The 19,649-nt window shown below is 37.0% G+C and overlaps 1 protein-coding gene across 1 annotated transcript in view; it reads right to left on the bottom strand.

The window, feature by feature from the left end:
- Nucleotides 1-4,886: 4,886 nt before the first annotated feature.
- Nucleotides 4,887-19,649, bottom strand: part of MMP16 (matrix metallopeptidase 16) — a 176,474-nt gene continuing 161,711 nt past the window's right edge. Inside the window, exon 10 of the mRNA XM_036402619.2 lies at nt 4,887-18,702. Within this exon, the coding sequence (XP_036258512.1) occupies nt 18,368-18,702 (335 nt within the window). The 3' untranslated portion in view covers nt 4,887-18,367. The remainder of the gene's footprint in view (nt 18,703-19,649) is intronic.

Raw genomic sequence — 19,649 nt, 5'->3', positions numbered from 1 at the left:
TGGCAGATACAACATTAAGAATGTGAAGAAACACAGAATTTAGTAGTGGCCCAACTGAAGACATCCACTGCAAAAAAGCCTTTGTTTTCATACCAAAACTAGTGTCTAAATTCCCTCTGCATTGACAGGAGAGGCAGTTTAGAATCAGATTCACACCAGTTGCCATAATATTTCCTAAATGAAGGCTGAAGTAAAAACTATACTGAGAAACACTGAAGAAACAGAGTAGCTCAAATCCTTCTTCTCTCTTTGGGTTAAGTACATGAATGGCAAAAACTCTCTGAAAACTAAAAATCAAAAATTTCTCTTTTTGAACACAAAGGAGACTAAGATAATGAAAGCCATCCAATTCCTAATAGACAAATTTCCTTGAGCTGAGAAATTTGAAATTCTTATGAAATACAGAATTCAGTAAATGCAGATCCTTCCCATTTCCCTTTGAATTTTCAGTTACCCAAAACAGTGGGAAGCTTGGTAGCTTATTCCTCACTGAGTCAACTCAAACATCATGGAGTCTAGAAGCCTCCACACACCAGGGAGAATGCTTGAATGAGCCAACCATCTATAAATGTGAAATTTACCAGTTCATTAATTGATGATGACTCAGAGCTCCAGATGTGTCTAGAAGATTAGAGCCAGAGTTGTACTGTCCTCCTTCTCCAGTGCTTCTTAAGAGTACTCTTAAGTGTCACCTTGCTCAACAGGTTCACAATTATGAATCATATTTTTGGTGCTCACTGTATGGAGTGCTTAGTCACACTATTGGTGATTCTGCTCATCTCAATACAGAGTGCTTGTCATGGTTTGACACTGGCAAAATGCCAGTGTCCCCATGAGAATACCCTCTCCCTGGTTTCTGCTGTGAGATATGACCAGGAATAAGCAAAGCAGGCTCCCATTTAGGAAAAAAAAACTACAAGGGAAAGGGAAAAAAAAGAAACACACAAGGAAAATGAAAAGTTCACAAATACATCTCCTCCTCCTCCCCACCAAATTCCCAATACAATACATCCCCCAAGTCATCGACTCTCGGTCTGGCACCACCCTTCAGAATATTCAATCCTCAGTTCATCAAGAGGAGAGGAGTCCTTCTTGTGCCAATGGTGACCTCTTCCTTTCATGTCCAGTGCTCTCACCACTGAACACGGACCAGAGCTGTTTCTAGGGTCGACTTTTAAGGATGCTTCGTCCCACTCCAAAAAGGCACAGTCTCAACTTCGGGACATCTGTCACCCCAATATTTTTCACCCCCTGGGGCCGAGGGGTACCAACACTGAACCCTCCTGGTTCTGAGGCATTGCCTTCCCCTAGATGCAGTCTCTGTATCACAAGGAAACATAGCTCTGTCCATCGATACAGAAAAAGAGTCCAGCAAAAACTACTCCATCATCTCTTCCCACTAAGATTCCTCTCTATTCTTCCAACATCTCTCACTTGCCCAAACCTCTCTCACACTTGCCCATTTCCTTCCTCATCTTCCACTCTATCTCTCTTCTAGGAAAGGTCAATGTTCTGTAAAGTTTTCATTGTCCGAAAAGAGGTTAAAAGCTCCTACAAGTGGCCGACTGCACCCCCCCCTTCTTCTCCTTCTCAGCCGTGCTGCCGGCACAGGCCCATGTTTATCAAGTCTCAAGGTTACAGTCCCAGGCACCAGTTCTCTCTCTTCTCTCTCTCTCTCTGTGTCTCTCAGGGGGGGCTGCCCGGTGGCTCCCGGTGTCTCTCTCTCTCTCTCTTCCACCCTTCCACCCCCAGGGCCAGGCCTACCTCTCCTGGCCACATGGCTTTTCCCCTCCCCCTGCCCAGCCAGCAGCTGGGCCAGGGGAGAGACCCGAACTCTTTCCCGCCGGAAACCCAAGAGGACCCTCCCAGGGGAGAGCTCTGCTTTTAACTCCGTGTTCTCAGAGGCGGATCCAATGTCCCAATGGCCACATTAGGTGCCAGTATTAAAATCTGAGCACCAATTGGCCTGACCACAGCATCCCAGAAAACATATTTCCAGTCAAACCACCACAGTGCTGAAAGAGCTGGCCATTGGTGATTATATGATTCACCAAAGGTCACAAAAGCAGTGTAACTGTCCTGGGAGATTGAATATTATTCCAGTTAGGCTAGTGTTGCTATGACCTAGGTATCTTTCTCACTCTAGCCACAAGACTATCAAAGTAGCTGCAAAACTGCTTTATGTTCTATGCAGATGGAAAGAAGCAGGAACTCCTGAGGTTGCCAGGCTGCAGTTTGGGTCTAACTGCTACAATCATCCAGGTAAAGATTATGGAGGAAAAGCAACTCAGGGGAATAAGATTACCAAGGCTTTTTTATACAAAAAATAATTACTTTTTTGTATAAAGAAAGCTCTGCATGAACTGTAGAGCTTTTGAGATAAACAGACTCATATGATTGTGTCAGTGTAATTTGGAGGGAGCTGGGAGAAGTGAAGCATAAGTTTTTGTCCTCCAGGGAACTGTTCCTGCAGCCCACATCAACAGAGGCATATCCACTGCACAATGCCATGTAGCCTGACCCATCAAAAGAATAATTTAATCTTCAGAACTTTCAAATTCTCATCTCTCTGAGCCACTTAGGTTCAATTATTTTAATTAAAATTTAAATGAGATTACAAATCCTTGTTTGGCGTTTCAACGGTCACTAGGACTTTACAGCATTAGGCAATGTCCCTTCCATATTAAAAGATTTGAGAAAACATTTCACATATAGTTTTATACTATCCCAGTACTTTTGATCTGAATTTATTTCACTGCTTCCTCTTTAATTGCTGATTGTTCCTGGGCTTTATAAGTAATATAGCCAGAAAAATGTGTATTGTCCAGATTTCCCAAAAAGATAAATAAGTCCATTGTCAAAATTATGTTCCATAGAGTATAAAGCACAGTTCAGAATTGTTTTTGCTAAATACACTGGTCGTTTTGCTTTTCTCATTTTTTCCAAAAATTGTTTATTTTTCCATCATTTCCATCTTTTTATAAAATTATTAATATTCTCTGTGTACTCATTTACCTGTTCCTTCATCCTCTGAAAGACCTGAGTATACACGGTGCTGTAACTTTTCTCACAAGTTATAAGCTTGACCTGCATGATATAAGCCAGCATTTAAGCAACAGGTACAGGTGATGGGTAATGTAATTATAGCTGAGGTTTAGCTAACTTAAACAAAATAAATCAAGAAGGGATTGTATTGTGTTTGCATGGCCAGATTTTGGTAGCAGGGGACTAGCAGGTGGCTTCTCTGAGGAGCAGATAGAACCTTCTCCCATGTCCAACAGAGCAAATTGCTGCTGGCTCCAAGACGCACCTGCTGCTGGCCAAGGCTGAGCCCACCAGTGATGGTGTTAGTGCTTCTGGAATAATGCATTTAAGAGGAGGGAAAAAAGCCCTGCAACTGCAGACAGAGAGAGGAGTGATAATATGGGAGAAAACCAGCTATGAGTACACCAAGGTCTGTGAAGAAGCAGGGGGAGGAGGTGCTTCAGGCACTGGAGCAAAGATTCCCCTGCAGCCCTGGTGCAGACCATGGTGAAGCAGCTGTGCTCCTGCAGCCCATGGAGGTTCATGATGAAGCAGAAGTCACCTGCAGCTTGGGGAGGACTCCAAGCAGGCAGATATACCTGAAGGAGGCTGTCACTCCATGGAAAGTCTGCACTGGAGCAGGCACTTGGCAGGACCTGTGGCCCCATGAAGAGAGGACTGCAACTCTGCAGGGGTTTGGAACAGGTTTGCAGGCAGGACTTGTGACCCCATAGGGGAGCAAACCTGGAGCAACCTGTTCCTGAAGGACAGCACTTTGTGGAAGATATGCACAAAGGACCAGTTTATGAAGAACTGCAGCCTGTGGGAAGGACTCACTGTGCAGTTTGTGGAGGGCTGTCTCTAATGGGATACTCAGGTTTGATTGTTGCCTGAGCAGTGTCCAGTGGTAGGAAAGTCAGGTATGCAAATTCATGTCACCTATTTAACCTCAGAGAAGCATGTATTGAGGTCCCTTTCCATTTTCCTTTTTATTTCCTTTGTACTGTGACTCCTGACAGTGCTGACATACCCCATTTAATTTCATCATGTGAGTCTCTGAGTGTTGCTGTATCCAGTGTTTGTTCTATTGTCTGCATCTCTGTTCTCCAGGATGAGGGGTGAAAGGAATACAATTGATCTACCTTATGTGTCCTTTGAAGGGAAGGTGTCTTAAATTAGCTGCTAAATGTATCTGCCTGTTCAGTGGAGAAAAGAACCAACTTCCAAAGACCCCCAGCTAGGATTTTAGGTAGAGCCCAATTGTGATTACTTTAGGCACAGGTTAGGAGCTATGAGTTGGGAATTATTCCCTTTGCTAGACTTTTAATGGGCATTTAAGTTTCTGATCCCAAACTGTTATGCTGATAGACTAAGCTGACCTTGAGAAGGTCAAACAGTTCTAAATCTAGAGAATGCCTGACTCATTGTCAATTGTAACTAAACAGGACTCACAAACTCATAATTGTTCTAACTGAACTGAACTGTGAGGCTCTATTTCTTTTTGAAGTATTTTGAGAACATGCTTATGCCTGAAATTCTTCTACCTGCTGGGATCATATGGAAAGGATGATTCTATCTTACCCACTATGCCATTGTGATTCCTGGAATAACTGCCTCCCAAAAGTAAACACAGGTTTTATGCCTAAAAGGCCTAGCTAGCACACTCCAAGAGAAAATCTGCAATGCACACACAGTGTGGACTGCCATGGAAGCCAGGCCTGGGAGAGATTTGAGAACAAAGTTATTTGACACTGTGACAGTATTTTGATACTCCATATCTTCCTTGTAGAACTGGTCCTTCAGAGATAATATAGTATTTCTTTACAAAAATACAACATGAATAGAAAAACTCTTCAGGACAGTTTTGAACTGAATGTATTACTTTAATCACAGTATGATCAAAGACATGCAGTGGGAAGCTGGCCACTGTGACAGAATAACTTCCTGGTGTGGAAACAAGAGGAGTGCAGCCACACTTATCATTTGTCATAGTGAGAATGTTTGACTGGTGCTGAAAATCAAAGCAAGAATTATCTATGAACCACAACACAAAAGCACTCCACAGTAAATCTCTCATCTAGCAATTAGACAACAAGTGAGCAAGTCATGGATAACAAGAATGTCTCTACATGTCACTTCAGGGTAACATTTTCAGTAGAAGAATCCTTGGGAAATAAAGACAATCAATATGGTTATTAATGACACTAATTTCACACAAACATCTGGGAAATTAAGCATGCTCTTTAGGAGTTGTTTCTTGCAGTAACTTGTAAAGGAATGAATAAGTTGCAAGCCAAACTTCATATCAATATACTGAGTGGTGTGGTAGCAATAATATTTATTTCAGCCTGGAAAACTTTCAGAAATTAAATACTAATATAAAAATATCTTGAAAATAATTTTCAAATACTTTTCTTTTTCTGTTTTCTTGCATGCAGCTTTACCTTTCCAGCTAAATACTTGGATTCTCTTGAATCTGAATATCTCAGATTTAAAATATAAAAATAAATTATAAACTTATGGGGGAAAGAGGCACTTAAGTGAAAAAGTCTATATGTTGCATTTTACTATGGCACATATTGAAGTAAGAGAATAAGGTTTTGTCAAGTCTTGGGAAAACTGCATTCTGAATGTTTGTGCAGAGGCTCATAGTACACTTTCATTCAGATTGAAAGTGACTTGAGGGAACACTGGTTAGGCATTGATTAGGGTCTAACTTTTTATACTAGTGAAGCACAGATCAAATGTGCACCTAAAATTTACATATCTTATAGCAAAATCTCCTTACCAACACAGACTCATTTTCACCAACACCAGCACTGCACTGCCAATATACTTAGAGAAAGGCAGTTTGACTTGTATGTATTGTGGATTTTATGAGTGTTTAATATCCATTAAAGTGCAATCCTTATAACTCATAGTAAGTGCCCAGAGTTTTTCCACTTGGCTCAGTAAGTGTTCCATAAAATATTGGTTTGTTTTATTTTTAGTTTATTTTGAGTGGAAAATGAATATGTTCTATGCCATTGCATACTGTTTTTACCTGAAGAAAGTAATATCTAATATAGTCATAAGCTTAAATTCCATTGAGAGCTATTAATGTCCAAATGTTTAGTTGATTGTGTTTACCATTTCTAATAATTCAAACAAGCAACAAGAAAGAGGTTGGCAAGCAGTTATTAATATCTCTTATTCATAATCCTTTTTGTCTAACTAGTAATTATTTCTTGATTGGAAAGCTTTTTGAAGAAGAATACATGGAAGCTAAATCTTGATTTTGGTCTCAAACATTAAAACAAAAATCTAATTATCAGCCACATAATTGTACAGCAATAGATTTGGAAAACTGTGCCAAATTTCTCATAAGTTAACTGTGATTGCTGATGTTTACTAATCAGTTTTCTGCCTGCAGCATCACCTTTACCTACTAAATGAATGGTATTGAGAATACATGAATCAGCTTGGGAATTCTTTTAAATCTTTCAGAAACAATGCACTTCCATGAACTTAAGGATGTTTAGGTAGAGACACTCCCCAAACCATTCAGTTTAGAACTTGTGTTTTTCCTGTCAGTCACTTGTAGTTAAGGCCCAGCCAGGGAACTTTTCCTCTTTCATGGCTGAGAACTGCAGTCAGTGATTTCTGTTTTACTCATGTACCTCTGATTTAGAATGGAAAAGAACAAAGCTTCAGGTAGCTTAGGTATGTGATGAGTTTGGCCTCAGGTCCTGGATCAGTTTATAAGCACTGCTGTCTTTCTTGCTAGGACACTGAAACAATAAAAAGTTTATGTTTTTCTTCCAGTAGGCTGAGCTTGTTCCTGGTTTCCTATACCCACACGCATGCATGGGGGTAGAAAACCTGTAACGCTTTATAGCCTAAGAAGAATTACATAATTGTTGACATGGGAGAACACACAGATCTTTGCAAAACTGAGCCAGCTTTACAAAACTTTCCTTTGCTCTTAGTCTTCTGATCTATTCTGGTTTGATTTCAATAATTTTTTGTTGCTGTTGTGTTTACTCTTTGCCTATTTTTTCTAATTTGAATCATTAGACTCAATTTTTTACATTAAATTTGTCATGGTTTTGTTACATATAAAAAAAGAGGGAACTCAGCCACCTGTTCATAATTTTTTGTAGTGGCCGTAACTGCAATCTCTCAGCCTACATTACAGAAGTAGGTCCACTGTCACTTACTCCACCTCTTTTCCAATACAAACTAGTTTTTCCTACTCTGCCTTGATTGGAAAAATAATGTTTCCTTCACCTTGCTCACAGACAGTTACATCCATAATATATCCATAAATTGTCATTATCTGTTATTATACAAAGGCATTCCTGTTTTGAAGCTAAATTTGGCTCTAATGCTATACAATACCTAAAGAACAGTAGCTATAAATCTTACAGCAATATATACCAATTAAACCACAATACCTTTATGAAAATTTTTTTCTGTTCTCTTATTTATTGACAGATTTTTTTTTAATTACAACACAATGAAACGATGGTAAGTACATAAGATGCAATAGTATAAAAAGCCATTTTAACCCTTCCCTTGGTTAAGACACTTACAGCAGACAAGAACTGCCCCACCCCAATTCCCCCCTTCTCAAATGAAAACAAAAAATAAATATAAATTAATAAATATAAAACAAATCACTGCACAGCCCTTAACTCTTTGATTGCCATGGCAAGAACCACAATGATGATTCTACCGTGTGACGTTCGATGGTTAAAGGTTGCCGCAGCAGTCAAAGGGTTATAGCATTGTAAACATAAGTCTTTGTTGAAAATGTTCAGTCATGTTAATGGTCTACAGCAATGAGATTATTATCATGACCCCTTGACCTTTAATGACACAACAGTATAAGGAATTAAAGAGATTAGCTTGGTGAGCTGTTACATAGATTAATTAACCCTTTCAGTTTAACAATGCACTATGAGGTCTTGATTTACTAACAAAAGACTACTTGTGTATAATAAAACACTGTTCAATGCATTGATCAATAAAATCAATGAAAAAATCAGTCTAAGCACCACAAAATTTTGCCTGATTATATCTGACAGTCATAATACACTTTAGCACCATTTAGTCAGCCTTGCATTTGCACACAAACAAGCGTTGTGTTTGTCAGTAGAAGCTACCTGAAGGAATAACATATGTCAGTTATAAAAAGGTTACCGTATAGAATGCTGTGTGAGCCAATAAAATAAAATAAAATAACAATAATAAAATGAAATTCAGTTGCAGAAAGCAAATAAATGTTCCAGTTATTTTGATTCTAACACACATCCTAATAAGCGGAACATGGGCATGAAATGAAAATGGAGCTATGCAGAGAAAAGGGAATAAAAATGAGAAATTTGTTTCACACAAGAGAAATCATCACATCCATATTCTGACTTATTTGTCAGACTTTGAAAAATAAATGAACAACTGTTGGGTGGTTGAAGATAAAGAGCTTGAAGATTTATGTTTAACAATATCTGAGTTTTAGGGTCATGTTATGCATAAAACCACTTTCAGAGCTATCCTATCAACTGCACAAACACCCTTGTCTCTGCTTGAAAGGTTGATTTCCTCTTTCTCAGACATGGAGGATAAATAAGCAAATCACTGGGTGGGCAGAACCAGAATTTTAGTAGCTTCTAGCTAACATATTGGAACCAGAACAACTTCTGTTGGAATTACAGGGATGAAGGAATGTCAACAATAGAAAATGGAATCAGCTGCTAAAATAACACTCAACAAGCAGAACTGAGGAAGAAACCAAGCTTTGATAGATTCAAGAATACAGCACCTGGAGAGAATGTAAGGTGCATGTTATTAATAAAGAGAAACAAGGATGTGTATGAAGCTTGGAAAACAATGTACCCTTCTTGTATATATCCATATCAAACTCTAGTTGACTACAGACTGACAAAACCAGCTGCACATGCTTTAACTGCTAACAATACTACCACAGGACTGGCAAGGAGAAGACACTGCATCCCTCAAACAGTTTCTGATCATATAGGAACACCTATAACATAAAGCAAACCTCAGAAGTCAAACACCTGCACCTTTCTCTGCAAGCTGTGTTGGAACTGGGCAATGAATCAAGACTTCAGTAGCAGATGACAGAGAGAGGTTTTTTATATGTGATACCGAAAAATTAGGATCAATTGGAAAACAGTGCATAACAGCAAAGCATTCTGCCATGCAACACTGCTAGCCTATTATGCTACAGCAGTATGGTAATTGATGGAATTGATGTATGTGTATGAACTGACTTGTGGTAGAGGAAGGAGTCCAGCCATAAAATCCTTGTCTGGATATTTATGACACAGATTATAGGCATCAGAATGCAAAGGAGAAAGAGAACAGGTTAAAGATGAGAACTGGAAACACTGAAAATAACACAGACTGTTGAAATGCAGTTTTCTAGTCTGCTCACATTTCAGAGATGTCATAAGCCATACATACAAATAGTATTTTTACCAGACATACAATGTCTGGTAAAAATGGTAAAAAATGGTAGGTCTCTGGTGTTACACTATTGTACATCTGACAAGTCAAGTAGTTCCAAGATGCAAATAAAGAATCCATGATGATCAGCCCTGGCTGTACCATGCCTTTTTCATAACAGACTTAAGGATGGCAAGGTCAATGGAAGGCAAAGGCTTCAATAATCTGCTGTAACTTAGAGCTCAGTGTTGTTGTACCGGACAATGAACGAAACTCAGTGAAAGATATACATCAAGCTCCTCAAATATTCACAGGAGATTTGAGAAGGTACTACTTCTTCTTTGTAGACACAAAAAGCTGCAATTCCTATTGACAAAGTGCAAAAAGTTGTACATGCTTAAATGAGATAGACAAAAAAATTATTTTTGCTGATTTTTATAATGAACAGATCATTTCCCACTTGCCTACCAAGAGAATAGAAAATTAAATATTGCCTTCATTAGTAAGGAAACATGTCGAGGTGCAGTGAGAAAAGGGTATGGAGGGGAATGAGAAGTTTGACTGTATTTATCAATTTATATATAGAAATAGAAATAGATGATCCAGCCAATGGCCATAAAAGTATTTCTGTCATATTAAATACTTCAGGACTATAATGGGAATAAAGATACATGATTGTAATATAGACTAGTAGAAGTTAAAGACTTCCTTGTCCTTCAGTATTTTATCCAGTGGAGTTTTTCAAATCATCTTGGATCTAATTTTTGAGAACAAACAGAAGAACATTTCACTGTGACCAGTTTTTGCACAGAGATCCAGGTTAATATTAGTTTGACTAAATCTATCTCAAAAGATTTTGATTGCACCAGATAAATAATGTACTATGTATTGCTATATATATTTGCAATCAGGTTTAGAGCAACTATATTGAGAAGCTTTTTGACTGACTGCTATCTGGTGGGTTATGAATCCAAATGCAAAATTCAGTGGACTTTCTAAAGCCTAACAGATATCTTTGTTGTTGGAGGCCAATCATACTTTCCAAGCTATCACTAAGTTCTTGGTAATATCTCTTCTCTTTTATTGTTGATTACATGAAATTTTAGTGGTATTAGTGATCCTTGTCTCCATCTCTTTTGATAAATTGTGTAATTTTCACTGTAATACTTGCACCTATAAGTGAAAATGTTTTCATTCCTTTTCCTATTTTTTTGGTAATCAAAAATGGAAATGTTCTTCTGCTACTTGTGTCTGTCTGTAGGCTTTGACCAAAAGACCTAGTTGGTTTTCCTGTGGGTCCTAGAAGTTGTGGAAAGAAAGTTCATGACTAGTTTAAGTATCCTCTGGGAAAGACTTCAACAGGACACAGTAAGACAATACTGTGATTTGACAAGTGATATCTGTATGTTTTAGAAACACAGTAAAGATAGATGTTACGTGTGTGTGTATATATACATATACATATATATATATATACATACACATATTTACACTTGACAATGCTTTACCTATTTGATTACGAAGAGTAAGAGTTGGGAATAGAGTATTTTCATCATCACACATTCCTCCAATTCTCGATTCCTATTCAAGACTAAATTTTGTTGAGTATAACAATCCAGTTATTTCCATAAGCTGTGAGTATTGACAATGGCTATTCTGAAAGGTCTTTTTGATTGTTTTCATCTGCCTGGTGATGCATGGCCAGAATTCATAGCATTTTATCATATGAGGTAAAACACAACCATGTACCTATAAGCTGCAGCTATGCCTTGCAGGTATGAATTGTAGTTGTCATGGTCATTTAAAACAGTGGTGTAGGTTGCTGATGATGTCTTCTGAATGCATGTCATCACATGTATCATTTCCTAAACTATATAATTTTACTTTTATATCCAAGCAGAGAAACTGCTTGAGTTGACTTCACAATGTTCCCATAAGATATGAAGGTGACCAGTATGTGAGCACTGGCAATTTTGTGGCAATGGCCAAGGAAAGCATACACAGTATGTCCTTCTCTCTTTAGAATCATTGTATGTTCAAATATGAGGCTGTGCATTTACCTGCGACATATCAGTTGTAAACCAGTACTTTTGAGACATATTTAATATCATCTAATTTTAAACACTGACAAAGAGTATTAGAAACCATCATTTTGGAAAGTTATGGAAAAAGTGATACTGTGTAATACCTATGTTCTCTTCTTTAAGGTTTCAAAATGATAGTATGGGAACCAAAATTTTATACCTTATTAACACGGATTACCTGCTGACATTAAGTACTCTTGGCTTCAACAAGGCAGATGAATTTATGCAAAGCCATGTAAGCTATAAATGTGTATGTAAACTGGGTGTTAAATACCAACACATCAGGATGGAAATATGAATTAGAAACCTTATTTTATAACTCAACACAGAACACTGCAAGTTGTGAACCCATATGGACATTCACTGATTGGCAGAGTTACACTGTTCTGTTGCCAGTATGTAAGTAACACAAAACCTCACTAAAAACCCTTCAAACTCCATTGTCATATTGTTAAGGACTAAGTGGGTACTTTGGGAAGATATTTTATGCCAGCATTCTATTACTAATCCCAGTTCCCAGAAAGCCATTTCCTGGAATGATAGATTAGTAAATGGGTTATCCAAGACACTTGCATGACACAGAATGAACAGGATTATTCATGAGGATGGAGACAATATTCAGTATATATTTTACTGCAAGAATGAAAGGAAAAAAAAAGTCATGAAAGGCTATGAATTAAGATATGCCGCTCCAAGAAGATTAAGGTTGTAGTTATAAAAAGGACATAATTCAATTTCATATGGTAGAAATTACTATTAACTAAACAGAAAACCTTGGTTTATGTAGTGGGTATAATAAAAATTATCTGTGAACAATGGTGCTTTACAGAAGCAGAAGAAACTAAGCTGTGTCACTGGAAAACTTCATGCCATCATAAGTGGCTGACCTGTGTAATGATTATTGTTTATGAAGTATTACTGTGACAGCAAATAGCACTATGCTGCATACACATCCAAGTACAGAAAACTGTCTTAACATGTTAGTTTACATCAGCCCTTCTTCATTTATGTCTTCTCTGCAAATAAAATTTATTTCATCTAACTGTTGGTAGACCAGAGCAATACTTAAAGCCATCTCCACAAAGCCAACATATTTTATGGACACCACTCACAGAATGTCCTCTTTCAAAGACAAAATGGGCAGCTGCAATTCCAAATGTTAATTAACTGACCATAATTTTTAGATGATATCCTAAAACTTATGTATACTGGGAAAGAAGGCCTGTTTATAATTCATGTCTTTAACGATGTCTACATCCTTCCTTAAAATACATTTTGATTTTAGGAACAGATGCTTGCTGTGCTCACACACTGATGATCCTTCAAAATTTCATCTTCTGATTATTATTGGGCATTCCTGCTTATATACATACATATATAGAATAATTCCATATCATAAAAAAATCTATGCTGCCTAACATTAGAGGCTACCTTAGATCAAGCCTCAAATGGGGCCAGTTTGCAGCAAGTGATGGCATGCTTTTGATATTTACCAGATATTTTCAGCATTGATGGCACTGATGACAATGTCTTTCTCCATCAGCCTCTGACATCTCAGATGGCAAGCCACAAGAATGGGTTAGACAGGTTTGACTCACACATTACATATTTTTCATGAGACTAGTGGCAGACAATTCATTTAATTACATGCATGTATCAATTTTATGAGCACATGGTTCATTTACACCCGATTTTGTAACTGACATATGTTTAAATGGTCTTATCTCATGAGAACCACTCTGTTTGCCTGCAGTCTATGTAGTGGGAGATAAGAAAGTATGCCTAACATTACACTGCTGGAATATCAGAAGTATATCATTGTATTGAATAACAGGTTATCTGTTCCTCAGCTTCCAGATAATATTATTTGATTTACAGCACAGCTGGACATCTAAGTGGCCAGTGGCATTTGTTTCCTCAGCTGATAGTAATAACTCATAGACTTGCAGTCATCTATTTATACTTCTGGAAACAGAGGTGTCCAGAGACAGTCTTGATAACAACAAAAGGCAAACCAGGAGCTACTGTTCTGTTATGGCTACTTCACATCTCCCACTGCTGTGGTGTATGGCTTCCTTCACCTCTGCAATAGGTGGTGAAACTTAGGCCATGTTGTAAGGAGAGATGGGAGCCAGGACAGAGCAAGCCCCTGCAGTCATATCCTTGCTCCTCCACCCAGTCATCTCATGTTTTTTCCAAAGTAGGCTGCTAATGGTATGGTAGCTTGCATTTCTACTTCCCTAAAAATCCAGTACCTGGAACATTCACTATTCAGTTTACTATATGTGTGTTTTAAGATTTGTCTTAACAATGGTTCAAATGCAAAAAAAAAAAAAAAAAAATAGGAATGTAGTACTTCCATTGCTAATAGGCAGACCAACTTCCTAGACTATGCACTGTTTTCTAACCAACAAGCTAGAATTAGATACTATATAATTTGGTACCAAAAGCTACATTTAACTGACATTTAGATTGTAAAGTAAGACCCCCCAAAAAAGTTGAAAATTCAAAAATTAAGCCTTACACTCCATTCTTAACCCACAGCACTAATGGCACAGGAGTCTTGATCAAGCTACTGGGGATGTGAAGTGTGCTTCTAAGAAAAAGTGTAAGTCTGCCCCTTATGTTTGGATCTATTAGCTTATGTTATTTTAATTCACAAAATTAGCCTTAAAAAATCTTTTTCTTTAATCATCCCCTCCCTTTTCCCACTTCGAAAGAAGAAAAAGAACAAAAGTTCATAGGAATATATAAAATATGTATTACATTTATTCTGGAGACTTGAAAGGGCTCCTTTGGAGCCATTTGAGTCTCTCCATCCCAGCCTATCCAGTAAATATACAGTTACATATTTTTAATTTTTTTTGATAAAAATTAATTTTTTCTACAGTCAATAACCTTTTCATAGGTTTAGATATTGAAAGGCCAAAGGAAACACTACCATAATCTACTCTGGCCTTCTGCATCATACAGACCATAGTACTCTGAAGATACACGACCTTGTGTAGTCAGCTTGATCGACTGTAGCTGATTAACACAACACTATTCAGTTTTGTATTGTTCAAAATACAGATCATGACAATAGCAATATGGAAATGTTTATTAAAAATGTCACGGCACATGAGCAGGGACCCAGATTGCAGACCTGAAAATATTTTCAATTTGATTTTTCTTAATTCTAATAGTTATAGGCCCTTGTAGAGAAATAACTATAAAAAAAATTGTGTTAGAACTTTTACTAATTTGAGTTCAAAATTAGATCAGGCAACATCACTAATTCACTCTGAAATTCTATAATTTGAAACTAGCCAATATGTATTTGGAAATTACAGTGAACACAAATGCTCCTACATCTTTTACTTAAAGCGAACCTTTATGACTGCATTGCAACCTACTGAAAAAATGAGTATGTAACAGAAATGTTGACACAATCTTGTTTTGCATGAATAAACATGCCAATGTAATTTTTTTTCTCCCACTCTCTGTATATAGCATATATGCACTTTTAAGTAAAAGAAAATAGATTCAATGATCAACTTATCATGTATTCATGTAACTACCATATACAATATACCAAGCACTAGAATTATCACACTTACCTTCCTGCATAATTACAGTTAAATTCTCCAAACACAAATATTTTTGTTACCTTATCAAAGAACAACAGTCAACATGCTCAGCACTTCATTACTGACAGGGAAATGGTTGCAGAAAAAGTTAAAGCTGCCATGAAAGATATTTCAAAACTGAAATGAAATTTTCAAGTGAATAAAAAGACTGATGAGATGCCGTTCTGACTTAAAAAAAAAATTCTCCTACAGTAGAGGAAAAGCAAATACAGAATAAGTAGTTCTCTTATTATTTTCCTCCAACTATCCAAGGGAAAAAAAATTGTAACAGCAACATCAATAATTTTGTTCTGTCTATAGCAGAACATAAGTTATAGTAGTTTGTTGACAATAAAAATTTCTCAATGGATTAAAATGTGCATGTCTATGTATGTGTGTGTTTGTGTGCTTTTATAAGTATACAAACACACATCTTAATACATATGACAAATAGCATAGAATTTCAAATTCACCAAATGAGCTGATCCACAGCAAAAATCCTGTGCAACTAAATTGTCAATAAATCAATATTTTCAGCAACAGCTGACTTGGATTTACTAAATAATGCTATGGGCTGATACTGGTGCGCTTCTAACCTACAGTATGCAGTACTTCTACAAAACATCTCCAAAATGCCATCTGCATTGCATATTTGTTGTAAAACTATATCTTTTTCTAATCTTCATTTTTGTTAACCATACATATGTATATCTGTTTATGCTCTAAGAAATAAGTTTGCAATGCTTTATAGCATGCCACATATGTTCATAAGTCCTCAAATCAATATAAAATCATGTAATTGAAAAAAAGGCATACTATTTTTCATGCTATGCTCAATATGAATATAAATTCAAGGCAGTCAAGCTATCCATTACCAAAACAATAATAATCATAATATATATGCATATATACCTACACTCTCTAAAAAGTGATCCAGTTATGTGGATTAAGAAACCAGTAAGAAATTGGTTGAACATAGTATAAAAGTCTCATTTAATGTAAAAGCCCATACTGGCCATTTCAAGTATTTTAATACTTTCCTATAACCTTTTCATTAATAACTAGATATTTGTAGAAATAATAATTTTATACTGAAAATTGTATTCAAGTTAAATAAAAATTAACTTCTGCTGTAATTCATTTTTAGAGTGTGCATGTATACATAGCAAAATACCTTTCTACAGACCTATCATAAATATTTTAGTCTATGTCGTTTCTCTCCTACTAAAACACTTCAATTTTTTTTTCTCAAATTTTGGATCATGTCTATCAGGCCTTTCAAGAAATAAAACTCATCTAAGTTCATTTGCAACATCAGATTCCCTTCAGTTTGTGCCAGTTTGCAAGTTAAAGGTCAAAGACATAGGACAGTACACTTTAAGGAAATCCAGACAGTGAAGCTGTTCACAGAAGACAATGTTGTACTTGGTAATGACAGTCAACAGGTCAATAATCAAGTTCAAGGCAAGCTGTTCATTGTTGCAAAAGCTACTCCCCTCGATACCTGGCTTTCATAAAAAACCAAGTGTCTGACTTTTGGGGTGCATCATTCTGACCATCTTTAATAAGTTCACAGCCCAGTGACTGTAAAGCCTATCACTGCAAGAAGCAGCTCCTAAAATCAATAAAGAGGTCTGTCAGTTGCTGACTTTTCTCTAGGAAAAAATTATTGATACAAACCTGCTCTGCAGGTCACATGAAAATGACAATACTGCTGTTAGCACAAATTACATAGAATGACAAAATGTTTTGGTGGTCCCTTGGCTCTGTCAGTTGATACCATGTTTGACTGAAGGCCAGAAATTTTAACCCTTTGAGAACTATGATGAACATGCAAAGGGGTAACACACCAGAGGATACTCATGCACTGTCAGAGTCATCTTCTTAGCTTTCTTTTGAAACTGTAACTCTACCTCTGCAGAGGCAAATCGAATTGTCATGCCACACAGTCTCAAGAGAGAAATCCAAGATGCTTAAGATAAGAGGCTAAGCTATAAAACTGTTGACAGCTCAGAAAAATTCTTGGTAAGTGATACAAATTATTAAAATACGTTTGGTTCCTTTAACAAGAAAGTAGCTGGTAAATATATTTTGTTTTCTATTCATGTTACAAACGCTTTTCTATCAATATTGCAAATAATTAAAAATGCAGTCATAAGAAATCTGTTTCAAAAAACTGATTTTCTTTTGAAACCTGTATTACCCAAACACAATTCTCTAATTTAATGATGACCAAGTTTAACAGACTCTGAAAACTGGACGCAATAGTTCTCAAAGGGTTACACCACCAACATAATACCAGTGTCAAGTCTCTCAATAGTCTGTCTGTTGTTTTAGTTCATTGAAATCCACTTCAGAGACACACTGCTTTTTACCATTCTTTGGAATGAGTGCTCCTGACAGACTTATAAAAGGCCTGGGGTAGTTGGCTTGGTACAGCTTGGGAAAGATAATGTAGGAAAACTAACCAGAAATCAAACCAACCAATAAAAAGGTTCTGCTTGAATATAGTATTGAATATGAGTTTAAAACATTGAGGACATAGCCCAGAGCAGCTGTAAAAAACACAAAATGAATGTATTAAGGCTGTTACTATATTGCAGATATTTTGGCCCCTTGTTTGTTGGAAAATGGCTGTCCGAACAGTCTGAAGTCCTGCGTGTCATCCAAGTCTCCCACCTGACAAAACTGGAAGTAGGAGTATGGGACTTTATCCATAGCAGACAGAAAGCAATCCTCTTTGGAGACAAAGCTGTTTTAGGTCTTCTCACTTTCCTGAAAGTTCCATTATTGGTTGTTGTGTTTCTCTAAAAAAATTTACTTTCAGCAAAAAATTCTTTGAAGGGGAACAGGCCTTAAGGAAAAAATGTAGAAACATTGGAGATATTTTTATTCCTCTTTGTTAGTTAATCCTGATAGTTTATAGGGCATTGAGCGTGCAGAGGGAAGGCCTAGAATTGAATGACAAAGAAAGACAAAGGACTGAAGAAACAGCAGATACTGTGTATCATGGAAGCTTCCCAGCTGAGCGAATTGCCACTCATGCGCAGGACAGGCAACCCCCTGGGTTTTAAAGATCAGCTTTGTTTCAGACTGACAGATGCCCGCTCCTAGCTAGGAAACTGCATAACAGCTCTTGTGTTGAATCTCAAGTTACCACAAACTCCTGGGAGGGAAAGAGAAAAAAACCAAAACCCTACATCACACCCACTCTTGCATAGAGCGTTTGCAGTACAGTATGTGCCGGGGTGTTCCTTTCCTTTTGAACTGGAACACAGTGTAAACCAAGACAAGGAGGCACAAGGCCAGGATGCAGGGAATGACGATGGCTATGGCTTTCACAGTGCTGGCTGTGTTGTCCAGTTTGATGACAATGTCAACATCATCTTGAGGGCTGTGTCGGTCTTTATCTCGGTCTGTTGGTCCATCACAACCCATAAAATCCTTGAGGATGGATCTGGGATAGCCAGGTTCCACCCTGAGCATCTGGTTATTGAATTTCCAGTATTCTTTTCCTTTGTAGAAATATGTGAAGCCTGAGGAAGAAAGTAGCAATTATTCATGGTCATATGAAATCATGTCATCAATATACCATTATGGAAATTACTTGTAACAATTCTTTTGTAATTAAAAAAATTAAAAGATATAGGGAATAGACTTCAGTTAGAAGTCTTCTAAATAGTTTTTTTTTTAATTATTTCTTTACTGTCTCTAGAAATCTAATGTTGAGTTTGGGGATTTTGTTTTGGTTTTATTGCTTGTTTGTACTTTCATTGTTCTTTCATTCAGTAAATTGGGATTTTATTTTCTTTCATTACTACAAAAGTAACAAAATAATTCCAGAGAATATGGTCTATGAAAGGTCAAGGTTTGGCCAGTTTGTTCATTTACTGGAAAATCAACTAGAATTGGAATCCTCAGGGAGAAGACTTTAAGCATCACAACCTCTTTGAGATGGTAAGTCTCCTGAAACAAATTGCAATGCTCTTCTCTGCTCTGCTATGCTATGCAGAAATGAGAACTGACCCTCTTCAATCTCACATAGCCTATTTCTGTACTTCAGGAGACTGGATGAAATAACAGAATCTTTTACACAAGATAAAAGGTGTAACTAGATTTAAGTTTTCTGTAAAGACCTGATATTTGTTCATTCAGGCACAATCCAATGTTATTTTTAAACATGCTTAAATGAAGAAAAAGCTTGACTCTTGCCAAAAATCTGTATTATTTTATTATCCCAGCTGAAAAATGCCATTGATCTGGCAAGACATAAACCTTCAGGATGGGTGAACTTTCACCTACTGTTTATGAACTGAATGGAAATAGCTGGACTTATTCTTATCTTTGCTTTATACATCTCATATATTCCCTGCAGTATTCAAGGCTACTAAGACAGATTGGGCACTCTTTTTAGTTAAAGATGCTTCCGAAAAGGCTGGTAACTGCCTATCTGGAGATAACATTATTAACCAACTATTTAATC

This window comes from Molothrus ater, chromosome 1 (assembly GCF_012460135.2).
Source record: "Molothrus ater isolate BHLD 08-10-18 breed brown headed cowbird chromosome 1, BPBGC_Mater_1.1, whole genome shotgun sequence".
NCBI classification, from domain to species: Eukaryota; Metazoa; Chordata; class Aves; order Passeriformes; family Icteridae; genus Molothrus; species Molothrus ater.
Note: the sequence above shows the minus strand (reverse complement) of the source record. Positions and strands in the feature narration are given on the sequence as shown.